Source organism: Seriola aureovittata, chromosome 22 (assembly GCF_021018895.1).
Source record: "Seriola aureovittata isolate HTS-2021-v1 ecotype China chromosome 22, ASM2101889v1, whole genome shotgun sequence".
NCBI lineage: Eukaryota > Metazoa > Chordata > Actinopteri > Carangiformes > Carangidae > Seriola > Seriola aureovittata.
In genome coordinates, this window is record NC_079385.1 from 13,422,752 (window position 1) to 13,437,681 (window position 14,930).

At 42.0% G+C, this 14,930-nt stretch overlaps 1 protein-coding gene across 2 annotated transcripts in view; it reads left to right on the forward strand.

Moving 5' to 3' along the window:
* iqsec3a (IQ motif and Sec7 domain ArfGEF 3a) overlaps nt 1-14,930 on the forward strand; it is a 121,259-nt gene that overhangs the window by 62,289 nt on the left and 44,040 nt on the right. The window contains exon 6 of one of the 2 annotated variants that reach the window (XM_056367585.1): nt 6,948-7,668. In XM_056367585.1, coding sequence (XP_056223560.1) covers nt 6,948-7,668 — 721 coding nt within the window. Of the gene's footprint in view, nt 1-6,947; nt 7,669-8,488; nt 8,608-14,930 lie in introns of those variants that run through there. The other variant, XM_056367586.1, reaches the window with a different exon arrangement.

Genomic DNA, 14,930 nt, shown 5'->3' on the forward strand with positions numbered 1-14,930 from the left:
TTGGTCATTCCTTGTGCCCCGCCGGCCACCGCTGCTTGCGCTAGGTTAACCGCTGAAAGAGCAGGAGCGCATCAAGATGGTTAGTGTTAGAGGAAACGTCAGAGAGACTCAGCCACATGTTTGAGCCTCAGTCAGACCCAGACTCAGTGAGGAGTCTGTTGTGACCAAAATCGGAGACTAGCAGACGCGTCGGAACAGTTAGCATAGTTAGCATCTTTTATTTATTCATGTTGTTTGTTAGCTTGTAACTGGCAGTGGCTGACACAGTCTTAGTGGTTGTGCTAATGCAAACTCTCTCTCTCTATACCGAAAGGTTTCTGGTTTACCTTTACTGCCTCCATCCCCCACATGTTGACAGGATTGGTTCCTTAGTAATATGAAGTATGAATTCCTGACTGTCTGAATCAGTTTTTATGAGAGTGCTATTGGTTCCTGCAGCTCCAAGATGAAATGAATCATGCCGTTTACTGGTTATTTTGCTCATGAATATGTCTTGTATTATATAGAAAATACCATATGGACAGTTAACAAGGTTAAAAACTTGAGGTCTTTAAGAAAGCTAAATCAAGTATGCAGTCAGTTCGTCAGTAATGTGCATAAGTGCGTGGGAGTGTGAACATGTACAGGCGTAAGAAAACCAAAAAATAAATCAACCATAGTCCAACCAAACCAAGAAACCAGCCAAGAGAGGAGCGAGACTGACTGCTCAGGCACCTTTATTCATTCAACCATTCAAAACAAAACAAAAAAGTCAGCATCGTCTCTGTGCCTGTCACCCTGGTGCTCTTCCTCATCCCCTCATCCCTACTGCGACACACATCTCACAACCACACACAGTCATACCACATCTCCCACCAGACAGTTCACTCTCCTTACTCACACTCAGGGTCTCTTGCTCTAGCCCTGACCCCTCATGATGTATTTTAAAAGTGACACAAAATAAGTGGAAGTCAGTGGAGTGTCCCTTCCTGAACTACAGTAAATACATGTTCACTGGAAGGTTAACAAGGGGTGAGGTCGCAGATTAGGCAGACAGAGAGCGAGAAGGAAGGAATTATTGTACGTACTCTTTTTGATCGCTAACAATGAAGAAAAATGACTCAAATTGACCTGGTGATTAAAGAGAGCTGCTCTTTTTGATGCTAATGTGCTCAAGGCTGACATTGTGCATTTTAATAGCTGGTGTGTCTTTATCAGGGTTGAGAAGTTTTTAAATGAGCTGGAATGAAAATGATTTGTAGCCTGAAAAGAAATGGCGACAGTGCAAAACTGAACTTGTGTCACTGTCAGGGCAGCTGAGTTTTATTGTATCTGAATTTTTTCTTGTGGCTTGGAAATTGAGTAAGATTGAAGTGAATTGACTCTACCGCACAATGTTTTTTTTTCTAAAATCACACACAGATATTCAAAACCTCCATTCACAATCTGACATCCTTTTCTCCATGGTGCCCCTCACAGTCTGAATCCTCTGGTGTGCATGTGGCACTAAGCCACGTTTTTCCCGCTTGCAGAGACTGAGATGAATTTCAAATACACTCGGGTGATGTATCCAGAAAACTTACCTCCGTATATTACCCTCTACATGCATTGGAGGAAGGAAATATGCTTATTTATGCAGAAGCTTCTGCTCTCCAGTCTGCCCTTGTGTTCTGTCTGATGAAATGATTAATTCTCTATGAGGGATATGAGAAACAGATATAGGGGAGGCGGGAAAGGAAGAGGGATTTAGTGTAAGTGACAAGGTGACTGATTCCTGCATAGTTTAAAAGAGGAATGATTTTGAGAGCAATAAATAGAAAAGAAAGTGAAATAAATGCTTTTCAGTGACAAATATTTTATATATTTCTATATGGGAAAAACGTGTCTAACACTGAAAGAGTACGACTTTCTCGAGTGAGAGATAAAAGCAGCAAGCAGCTCCTTCAGGGATCTCATTGACTATGACTTCTGCTGATGCAGTTCTCCTCACATAATGCCCTCTTCAGCAACTCCTTGGCTGCAGTCCACCAGAGGAATGACCCTGTGAACCCCACTGGTCACACGGCCCGATATCTCATCACCGCTGTGCACACCTCCACAGTGATGATGCAGCAAAAGCTGCACGATCAAGGTGAACAAAGGTCGAAGCAGCCCACAGCGCCTTAGCACATGATCAGTGGACCTCCTGTATAAAGATAGGTGTCTTCATGTTTGATCTCCTAACCTCACACACTGTGCTGCAACAGATGCTCAGTGGCTGTAGTCAGCACTGGGACTGAATATTGTCATTATTTATTTTAACCCTCACTTACTGAAATCACCAAATGAAATCGTTGTACTTCTTTTTTTATTTTTTTATTTTAGGGTTCCAGCAAATAACCAAAACGCTGGTAAATGTTAAACCCACATCAAAACATCCCTTCAGAAACCTGTGGGTGACAACAGAGATGTTTTCTACAGTCTTTGATGCTTCATGCCAGACGAACTGAATGACGTCTTTGTCAGATGTCTGTGCCGCTGCCCCGCTGCGCCCTCTCTGCATCAGAAGTCACGGATAAGAATGAGGAGAATTCACACGTCTCCAAAATGCTTCTCCTTGTTGTTGTTCTTTTTTTTGCTGGGACTCAAAAATTGGAGCACAACTGCTACTGAACCACTCAGGGGGCTTTTTAGAGAGAAATAAAAGATGATCACAAGGCCAAAAGAACCGAGGACGTAGATTCTCCGAAAAACAGTATTTCTTAAAATGATTATTGTCTTATTATTCATTGGCAGTAGTTGGAGAAAGTGATTGTGGAGGAGGCTTGTGTACTTCTTTTCCATTTTTTTATGCTGTTCCATACATCCACATCTCAGAGGGAAATATAGCACTTCTAACCCCACCACATTAATCTGACAGCTGTAATTATAAATCACTTGTCAGATTGAAATTTTTCATTAAAAAACATGTATTAACCTTATAAAATGCAACATACTGTTAAAGATTAAACCAGCGGTCTCAACCCTTTTTGGTTTGACCCCTTACAGTGTACACTCAAGGTCCCTTGTCTTTTGTTATCAGTAACAAAAAGACATTTCTCCTCTAAATCTTTTATTTGATTTAAACAATTGTTTGATGCCCAGAGAGATAAAACTATCCCATATTATACAAGAAGGAAACATTAGCATGAAGTAAAAAAAAAAGGCAAACAGATTTATGAAGCAGAACCTTGTTTTTCTTCTTTCTTACCATATTTATCATTTCACAACCCCCCAGATTTATCTTGTGACTCTTTGGAGGGGGTCCAACCTCGAGGCTGGGAACCACTGGACTGAAATACTCAACTGAATCTAAAGTAATTGAAACCAGCTTCACCTCGACAAGCAGCCGTACAACAGTATAACGCTGCCGACACATTGATGCATCAGTATTAAGAACCTAACAATGTCATAAAGAAGAATCACACAGGGGACATTTTCCTGCAGAGCAAGTACTTTTAAGTACATTTTGCTGATAAGGAGTTTTCATGAATTAAGTATTTTTTACATAATTGCATGCTTGTGTTGGCCTGTGCATATATACTCATGCATACAGCGAGAGCAGATCAAGAAGTGCACATGAGCACTAACCATGTTCATGCACACAGTCGTCAGAGCAAGTGCAGCATTCCATCCCTGAAATGCTGCAAAATGACTCACATGATTTAAAGGCTACATGCATGGAAATCTAGTGCTGCTGCAGGCATAATGAACCCTCCTCTCTCAGGCGTCCTTATTCAATTTAATATTTATGTCCAGTATATATTGCCTGTCTTTATATTCTTAGTGTGCAATAGAAAAACTTTACAAAACTGGGCTTCAATCCACTCCAGTGGATATTTGCTCTGCTGGTATTGTGAGTTGTTGTCCAGCTGATAGACAACATAAATAACACACGGACCTGGAGTCATGTCATGCCGTAGTACCAGCTTGTTAGTAATCATGGCAGCGGGAGCAGGAGACGTCAGCGGACACTGTAATTATATTCTGGATGGAACGCACAGAGGCCACTGTGCTCATCCATCTTCAAAACTGACGTATGGAAAAATGAGAGGAGAGAGAGGCAGCATCCAGGGCTTGTCTCCGCCTCGTCAGTCACGATGACACCTGGAACCGCTCAATCTCCTTACCTGGTGGAGGACAGAATGGCAGGAAGACCGTGTGTGCGCGTGTGCGTATGTGTGTGTGTGAAGAGAGAGAGGGAGAGAGAGAGAGAGGGAGACAGTCAGGCAGGAAGCTTGACAAAATGGATGAGAGGAACGAGGATGAGAGAAGTTGATTTGCAGCAAGAGTTACAGACTTAGAGGTTGGAGGAAAGTGAAGCTGGCGTTGAGCTGATACACTCATATGCTGCACATAAGTACACATTATTTTATCAGTGACTGCGTTCATTTTACATGGTGATTTATTTATGTTTCCTCTTGCAAATGATCCACTTTGAACACCTTCTCCACAGTGTGTGCAACTTTTTTTTTTCTTTTTTCTTTTTTGGTCCCTTTATCAGAATTTGACTTAAATCCAGCTGCATGTAGCCTATTGGATGTCAGATTATCTCTCACTATAACAAGTGCTCCAGCAAAATGCAAATAGGGAAGACTACATTTAGATACACAACAATGGGCGGAAGTGTTGTGAAGCACAGATGGCTGGGCTACACAACAACTCTCTTCCCTAAAAGAAGTCTTCTGTTTTTCCAGGCAGGTCTATTTTTCGCACAAGAAAAAGCTCACCTGCAGCTGAGTGTCGAAGCACCAGACTTTATTTCTCTATTCATTATTCATTACTCATACGAGCTCTATTTTAGAAGTAGCAGACCCAGCTATATCCCTGCTAAAGATACTTTCTCAAGCTTATGTGCTGCCATGTGTGATGAAAATGAGAACTGAGCCTCCTGTGCAGGAAGGCGAAGCAGACGGGATTTCGCTGCGCGCAAATCTGTTTGAATCTTTTTTGCAGATTTCTGTCTGTGTACGTGCACACTCTGGGCTGGAGCAGGGAATAAGCAGACATATGGACTGATACACACACACACACTTTTATATAAGACAGCTAATTTTTAGCTACAGCTACATACAGGCATTGGGCTGGGATGTAGGGGTTATATATTTCCTCCCCCCTTTGACTCTCTCCACTTGTCTCTACAATTCTGGCAAATACACAGATTTATGCTGTTTAGACTAAAAGTTTGTTGTCGCTGTGAAGCCTCCTCCTCCTCTGGGGGGAATCATGCTGATTTTCTTCTGCAGCGCTCTGCATATGGCAGAGTGAATGTCCTGATTTTATGCTCACTGACTCCAGTCTTATCACCGTATCCAATAAGAGGGGGGGAAAAAAAACTCTTATCTTAATCTGGGTAATAACATGCCCAGCTGTTATCACAACCACTGTCAACTAGTGTGTAAACCTGGCTCGGATTCAAAGGATCTTTCAGGAAAATCTGCGGATACTTGTAATTGGCTGATACTCGCCCTTGCAATACGTGTGTATTAGCAAAACACAGAAAGTGTGACAACACTGGCACGGAAACAGAGGCAGGACTTGGCTTTATATGTGAAAACTGACTTAGACGGTATATAGCCTTTAGAAACTTTCCATTCTGCTTCTCAAACTTTCCTGGATCATTTCCACACGAGGATAACGCTGTGCATTTTCACACAGTCTCTCCTGGAAGCCATAGTCTTGTGCTCTTTTGTACACATGATAAAAGTGGCAGAAATAGAGAGCTTCAAGGAGTAGTTCAAGCCCCGCTTACTTCATCACCTCTGCACAGAGCGTTGGTTTCAGAAAGTTACAGTAATGATCCACGCCCCAGCGTGGGAAATGAGAGGAGTGAGGGGGTTTCCAGAAGCCGTTCCACCATCTGACAGACACTTCTGATGGAGCCTACTGGCAGCTTAAGTACAACCTTACAGCTCCCGCTAACATGACCGTAGACTCTTAATCTTGTTCTTGTGGCCGTCAGCTGACAAGTAGGAAAGGACAATATTGCAAATGGTTTACAAGATGCTGACAAACTGGAGATGAGAAATGACAGTTAAACAAGTCAATAGATCAAGATGCTCCCAAACAGCTGACATTTGTTGTCTCTAAAGCTTTGTGCTAGAAAAGATTTGTTGATTTCATACTTCTCTTGCCTCACTGATATCACACTTTATATCCCTCCATTGTAGCATCTATAGGTAATTTAACAAACACATGTTTTGGTTGAAAGATGTACAGGCAATTTTGCTCTAATTTGTCACTGCCGCATTCTAATGGCAGAATAACAAGAGACACTGAAAGAGAGAGAGAGCGATCGATGGGACTACAACATCCTTCTTGCACTAAAAACTACAACAAAAGAAAGAAAAAAAGGGGCGTATAAAAGAAAGTAGAGAAGAAGAATCTCTCCAGAAGCAGACCTGCCAGCTCCCACACTAACACTCATACATGCAACCATTCACAAACATGCACATATACAGCCTAAAGGACAGAGACATTTGTATTAGTGCATGACTGTCCCCCATGTCTTTGTGTGTGTGTGTGTGCGTGTGTGTGTATGTGTGTAGGCGTGTGTCACTATGGGCTGTCAACTTTCTTGTTTTTTCACATTTTCTCTTCCGAAGATTTTGCTGAAATAAATAATCACTTTTGATTTTTTGATTTTTTGATTTTCTTTTCTTTTTTTGCTCTCGTACACTGTGGTTTTGTTAGCTGTTCTGTGCTGTATATTCCCCTCGTTTTCATTGTCTGTCAGTGTCTAGACAGACAAGAGAGGCAGACAGAAGAGAGCAGGTAGACAGGTGAACTGGCCCTGCACACAGCTGGTAGCAGAGTGAGTGAGATCATACAAAAAAAAAAAAAAAAAGGGTCAACTTCTTACCACTAACCCAGGCAGCCTGGAGAAGAGGTCAGAGCTCACCACGGATGCAGCAGCACCCTCACTCTGCATTTTCTCCTCCTTTCTGCAGCGATGACCTTTCTCCTGACTCGTCTATGGGGGAGGAAGGGAAGGGAGGAGAGGGGGAGCTGCAGAGTGAGGCCCAATCACAGCCACAGCCAGAACCACAGCCAGAACCACAGCCCCAGCAACAGCAGCAAGAGACTCAGCCACAGACTCAACCACCAAAGCCACAGGCCCAGTCCGAGCCCCAACCACAGACTCAACCTCAGCCCCAGCCCGAAAGCAAACCTCAGCCAGAACCAGAGCCAGAACCCAAATCCCAGCCCGTGCCAGAGCCGGAGCCTCAACCAGGGGCCGAGCCAGAGCCAGAGCCAGAGCCAGAGCCAGAGCCAGAGCCAGAGCCAGAGCCAGAGGCCGAGGCCGAGGCCGAGCCTCTGCCCCAAGTGGAGGCTCCGAGTGAGGAAGCAGCACAGGACGCCCCTAAAGCCCCCTCGCCTTGCAGAGAGGAGCAGACAGTGGAGGAGCAAGAGAATGAAAAGTCGGAAGAAATTCTGGAGGCAAAGAGAAAGCAAGAGGGAAAGGAGACCGAGCGGCGTGAGGGCGAGGCAGCTCAGGAGGAAGAGGAGGAGGAGGAGGAGGAGGAAGGGGGAGGAGCTAAAGGAGGTGGTGCGGGGAGGAGAGCCAGCCTGCACCACACGGCCTCGCCCTTGAGGGTGCAGCGCAACGGGGCCGGCTCGCACTCCGCCACCTCCGACTATGAGCTCTCGCTTGACCTCAAAAATAAGCAGGTAGGGTTGTGTTGGGGATGTGGGACGGGTGGGGGGGGATTGGTGTGTTGTTTGGATGAGGGGAGGGGGAGGGCGGAAAGTACAGTAACTTGGCTTGTGTGTATTGTACGTCTTGTGGTCTGACATGTTTGTGATGTTTAGATTTGTGTCTGAGGAGGAGGAAGTTTGGTTTGGAGGAAAAGCTGCTGTTTGATGAGATTTTTATTTTTGTTTTTGGCGTATTGATCCCTATTGGCTCTTTTGGACTACCCAAACTGTATCTAATTCCTTTTCTTCATTATCATAAACCACCATTATCATTGCCATGCCATCATATCATCATCATCCTCACTTGGTTTTGTCTTCCACCAAATTTGGATCGTGAAAGTATGTTTTCTGAAACTTAATCTAACTATCCCCCAGGTATTTTACTGCTGTGTTGTACTTTAGGTTCAAGGCACTGTTGTTTTGGCAATGATGCACAATCACACACACACACACACACACACACACACACACACACACACACACACACACACACACACACACACACACACACATACACACATCAGAATAAACACAATGTACAAGCAAGTTGCATTTGTATCTGCATGAACGAAAATAATTTGTCTTTTCTTTGCTGCCTTATAAAAACCCACTGGATGATGAAAAGCTCCCATTTCCATGGAGAATAAAAGCATGTGACTGTTATCTCTTCTCATCTTATTATAGCCACTTAAACTGACTCCGAAACTGGTGTGTCCATGAACTGTGACTGTATTTGTACGTGTGTCTCCATGTTCTCATGTCTGTGTTCTCATCATTGCTGTTTCATCAGGGTCTCGGAAATCATCTGCATTACATTATCGTCTCCATTTCGAGAACCATCAAACATTTCGCCATCCATTTTCATTACCATCCATTTAACCGACATCTTTCAGTCCCTGGATCTTCGACCAGGTAAGGCAGCAGAGGTTGTGTGCAACTTGTGGGGCTCCTGATGTGCTCCCAGTCAGTTTTTCACAACAGCAAACTTAGATTTCTATCAAGGTGAATAACATGATTACATTTTAATAATGGATTAATGGTTTAAAGGGGCACTGCACTGATTTTACACCTTCAATTCAGTTTACTCATAGCGAAGAGTAGGATGTAGCCGGAATAAACAGTTGTACATTTTCTTCTTTGGCTCTGGAGGGAGCTTTCTGATGTTGGAAAATAAAATAATCCTGATGCTGTCATAGTGATGTCATCAGGGTTATCTGAGTTTGGGCTTAGGAGCTAAAAGATTGCATCACAAACTGGAGATGTGAGGCTTGAGAAACGGTGCTTTTTAGGAGGGCATGTAGCATTGAATGAAAGACGGATATTAAGTTGCATTATGGGAATTGTAGGATCCAGTGTTTGTGGGACTAAAAGTATATCTCGGCCTCTGCTGCTTCAGTTTTGACAGTTTAGTTTTTAAATTCTGTGTCTTGTGAGTTCCCCAACTTTATGAAAGAGCAATACTAAATCATTGGAGTCATTTTTTAAGCAGAAATCCCAAAGTTTTGCGTGTGAGTCCAGCGCCTCAAATCTATGACTTTCTCTGTTTTGTAACACTGTGAATTGGTTATTTGTGCTATGGTATGTTGTTCGGACAAAACAAGACATTGGAACACATCACATTGAGCCCTTGGAAACTGCAATGAGCATTTTTAACTCCAAGCAATTACTGTTATATCAATTGACAATTGGAGTTATCGTTAGTTGCAGCTGTGAATGTAATAATTGCTCATCATGCAGGTATTTTTCTTAGATAGTTAAATGCTCAGGGATTAATTGTTTTCAATATAAGGCACAAATGTTGCTGACCTCGCTCCCTCAAATCTCGACTTCCCTTACCATCACTGTAAGTACGGTGTGGCACACTTGACCACACTTAATCAATAACCCAGAACAATCAGTAAACATAGTCACCCTACTGTTAAGTGTGTCTCAGCCTCAAGGCACCAACCACAGACTGTGAAGCTAAATTTATGCAGAGGTGACACGGTTGGTGTAATTTGGATTTTATCCCTCTGTGTCTATATTTGTTTAAAGTCAGTGAATGAGAAGAAAACATACAAATTTGCCGGATTAGCTGCAGGAGCATTATGGTGGATGTTTACTAGGATTCATCTTCCAGGTGACAAACAACTGAAATTTATGCATTTGAGTGAGATGCTTGCTTTATTTCACTCTGTCAGCTCCAGTTTCACTCAGCTTTGACATTTCCTCACGCATCACTCCCCCATTCAAAACTCAAGGTTCTTTTAACCTCAGCTCCTAACACGTATCTCCCTCTCACCTCCATTTTCGCTCCTTTAATCTCGCACCTAAAAGTTCTCCCTCTTTCACTATCTCCCTGTCAACGATGCTGGAGATACGCGATCAGCTAGATTGATCTTCTGTCTGTACAGCCGGGGATGCAGGGGTTTGATGGATCTGCAGATCAATGTCAGGGTAATTGGATCTGCAGGGCGATACCTTGATTGCTGGGGAAGAACCTCATGACAAAGTATTTCAGCTTTAACTTTAACTGTAACGTTCAACCTCCAGAAACCCCTGTTACTTTTATTCTAAACTGGTTTAAATTTAGATACTCATTAAATTTTAAATAATGTCTTCAATTAGAATGCTGATAAATCACTGCATTAACATTTTGTTCTTACGCCACAGGGCAGTGTTGTACATTACATGAATATGTATTTCTGTCTGTGAACATTCACGACAAATCCACTGGCTGCTTTCAATGTGGTGGAAGAGTTGAACCGAACGCATTCACACTGTAAAAGCAGAAATGTCTGGGTTGTTCACAATTGGCAGTCAAACCCTTCCTACAGATAAAGGTTGCATTTTTGACCATGGAAGTTATTCAGTCATGAGACAGTCAGAAGAAATACATAATTAAAAAAAAAAAAAACAAAACATGATAGTGTTAACAGATTACTTGGTCTTTAAAAGGTCCCTGGTTGGTCCTTTGTTGATATGCCTTTGCTTTTCAAAACTGTCCATTTCAGTCCACAGAAAAATGCGCAGAGCCTGTATTCAGAAACTGAGCCCTAAAACGAGCCATCAGGACTTATGTAACTTTGTGATGTCACAACAAAGCAGTCACCGACCTCAGCCATGCCCCAAGCCTCGCCCATCTGGACCCACGGATAAGCCTTGCAGCATTTGGTTTGGTTTACCTGAAATCGGCTTTGTTTTTATTTGATTACTCAGAAAACAGTCAGCCAATCAGAGGAGAGGCTCATAGCCTCTCTTCGGATTGGCTCACCGACCGGTTGTTGCTAGATACATATGTCAAAGTTCAGACAAATTCCTATCAAACCCACCATAGCCAGTCGACAATAGACGAAAATTATATCATTGACTAATGCAATATCAGTACGCTGAAGTTTCCTTTAAATTGTGCGTAAGTGAATCAGTGTTTCTCAGACTCATTTGCAATCTGTACTTTGATTTTCTGAGTCTATTTAAGCTCTCTCAGCCACAGCTTTACGAACACATCACTGTGTGTTTTCCCTTGTTTATATAGCACCGACAGATTTGTTAAAAAGTTCTTCATCAAATTGAGCGGTAGGTATTGGAAAAGTAAGTAATTGATGCAGACTGCAAAGCCTTTTGTTTAGGATGATGAAGTGATAGGTGATGAGACCTGACTTTGAACAACTGCTCCTGCTCTGTAATTGCTGCTAATCTTTGCTTGAGTAATTTAAGTGCCCAGGAATCAAAAGGCATTTATCTCCTCAAAGTGGAACATTCAGCAGTGAAAAGTTAAATCCACCAGCTTGTGTTCACTCATAATTAAGTGAAATGTGCAATTTATGTTTAAGAAATATCAAACAAGGCCCGGTGTAGGGTTCAGATCGTCTTTTCTGTCACACATTAAGGAATTCATTGTGTTTAGTAGCTTGTCTTAAAACTGCTGATGCATATAAAGGGGAATGGATTAGCAAATGCGATGACTTGGTTCAATAGGTTGCTGCTGTGAGAACAGTAGAAATGTATCATTCTGATGAGACTGTAGTTTTTTTTGTTGGTGACTGAGACCGGTCAATATAATCCTATTTTTTCATTAATTTTAACTTTATTCTGCGTCAGAATTTGTCTTGAAGTAACTACTGACCTTTTCTCGGTCACTGACTTTGGTCAAGGATGTATCAGCTAAACAGATCTCCATCCTCTGATGACATCATGACGTCTTTTATTGTCATCCTCATTCTGTAATACAGTCAGCATTAGTGTCCCAGTTTTGCCGTTATATAATCATCTCATTAATCATGCAGATGTTTCTGTGCTGTAAGACAGTGTGCATGAGCATGAAAGCTAATAATTGCAGCTTTGCATCTTGCCCCTTATTTTTCTGCAGCATGTGAGATCTGATAATCTGCTGTTTTACTTACGCTCATCAGTATTTTCTTGCACATTTAAGAATGAAACCCCATAAATCAGTATTTTAATTTTGATCTATGTATGGGGACAAATTAAGACAGAGGACAGTATGTAATCTCAGTATGGCTGATGTTTAACAGTTAGATGACATTTTCAAGATACACACATCTAACATATCTTGTCCCTGTTATTTTTTCTGTAATAATCACTGTTAATAACTATCTTCTTTGTTGTCTTCTTCTCTGGCATCAAACAAATAAGCATATTTCTCAAAATTTTGAACCATTTAAATACAATGAAATTTCCTCAAAGTGTCCCATACTTAACCACTTAGCATGGCTAATATTGTAGCTAGCTCCTGAATGGAGAAATTCTTAAACATTGAGAGAAGGCAGACGTGTACTGCAAGGTTATTAGGAAATCTCAAAATGCTCCGAAAGTAGAGGACGGACATAATAATAATGGCACAAACAGCAAAATTGGCTCTCGAAATCACAAAAGAAAACCTGCCATGTATTGTGCTTTTGGTTGACCTTTCATTTTGAGATATGTCCATTTGAAGCACAACCAGTTCCAGACTAAAATAATTCTTTCCCAAAACCTGAGGGTATAAATATTTCATATGTATACAAAGTCACATATTTCAAGCCAAGATATCCACTGTCACATCTGATGCAGCCGGACTCAAAAACTCAAAAATACTTGAAATGACCCTGGATTTGAGTTCAAGTTTCTTTTAAAATGTGATCATTACCTCAAATTTCTATGGTACCTAAATCCTCTTTTTGTGGATGTATAGCCTCTTTCTATGTTTACTTTCAAGCCTCATACTTTGAGTTGAATCTCTCATCACATGCTCCAGCTTTTTCAACACATACTGCAGTGTCGTACCACTTTGCACTGCTTTGTTTTCCATCTTTTTCCCCCCTTCATTCATAGAGGAACATGAGGTCAGCATGGTGCTGATCTGCCTGTCAAAATGGATTTAGAGACCCTGGTGGAACAGAGCAGTGCCATCACTGTTCTCTCAAACCACTGCGTCTCCAGAATAATCTCTCTCCATCAGCGCTTAGTGAAGTGATCAGAGGTAGAACTGACAGTTGGCTAATGGGGGGGATACTCAGCAGGGCCACTCGTAGTGCGGTCATCCATCTCGCCACCTCTTTCTATATCTTACCTTCTCCCCGACATCCAGGGTCACTTGTTTTCTTGTGTCTTCAGTGCTCTGCTCATCTGTCTTTTTGCTTTTTCTTGACCTTCCCTTTTTCTACATGTACAGATGCTACAGTGGTCGAGTTTAAGATAGTTGATTGGATATCAGACCTACTTCATATTTTTCTTTTCTATGCATCCATTGTTTTCATACATGTTCTGATTTTTTGGGTGTTAATTATTGTGGAAAAATCCCCAAAAATCTATCACCTGCATTCACTTTACCACACGTCAGTAATCAGACTTCTGTGAAGTATTTAAGTAATTTTAGTGTGTGTTCTTTCAAGTTTATGATTCAATCCGCTTGGCTTTAAATGTATAATGAATATATTTTTAGATAACGTATCAAATGTTTGGGTTCCAAAAGCTCTAACAACTCACTGTATGCTACCGTCAGCATGCAACACTAGACAAAGTCTGCGAGTAGCTGGAGAACATGGTGGAGTGTTTCAAAACCCGATATTTCCCATAGGAGTTGGTAGAGAGCAAAAACAGAGCTAAAACATAATAAGTATTTGACTTACTTTTGACTTTTATTTTTATTTTTCTTGAAAAATGAATTCTCTCTCTCTAACTGAACTTTACGATTCAGCAACCATAAACCTGTCGCACTTCAGTAGGTCGACTGCTAATGTTAGCATAGCGAGTCACGGACACTTAGCCTCTGTCTGAGCGGTAGACAGGTGCTCCTTTGTGGCTAATTAGAATAAGATTGCTAATGAAGACAGGACGGGAGTGTGCTGTGTTCGTGGTGCCCTCTGAAAACGTTGACAATCATGTTAATGACTATAATAGAAGTTGCTGGCATTGTCATCACTACAAAAACTGGTATAGCGGCACATCTCTTGCTCCAACACAATCCTTGCTAGCCTAGCATCAAATCAAGTTTACATTCCCTACTTTCTTCTTCTTCATTCTTCTTTCCTCCATCCATCGTGTCCCAGCTCGTCACGGTTCCTGTAATTCTATCTGAATGGCAAAGTGTATCAAATACACACACTGATAAAGAAAGCAACGTGACCCAAATGCTTTATTCATCATCCCCAACCCGGCTTACAGAGAAGTCAAAACAAACAAGCTCGACTGCCACGTTTAATCAAACGCACCCTGACTGACGGCCCTTTCTCACATCCAAGGGCACCTCTGCAGTGCAACTCTTTGCAGAATGTGTTTTGATGAGGGACACCTTTCTGAGTAATGAAGTCAATCATATTAGCTCTGTGCCTAAACCTTAACAGCATCTATTTTGGTGTGCAGTCATGGTGATAAGGCTAACCTTGTAATTTCAAGAGTGCACACAGTATACAGTCACAGAACAATCCAGATTAAAAAGTGATGAATATTCAGATTGAGTTCGACCATTCTGCAAGAGCTGTCGGCTGCTGAGAAGTCGCCATCAGCAGATACAGTAGAGCCCCAAACCAGCGTCCTATTCAGGAACCATCTTAATATTCTCAGTACGTCTCACTTTGCTCGCAGAGGCTCTGCAGTGAAATGTAAATGGAGTAGATAAGATGGATTTTCAGTGTCATTCCACTTTTCTAAAGAGCTTTGTATGTGATTCCGTTCCTCCAATGACAACCAGAGAAACTGCATCTTGTTGAACCAACCACTTATCACAAATTGCAAACCCTCGAGGCATTACAGCCTAT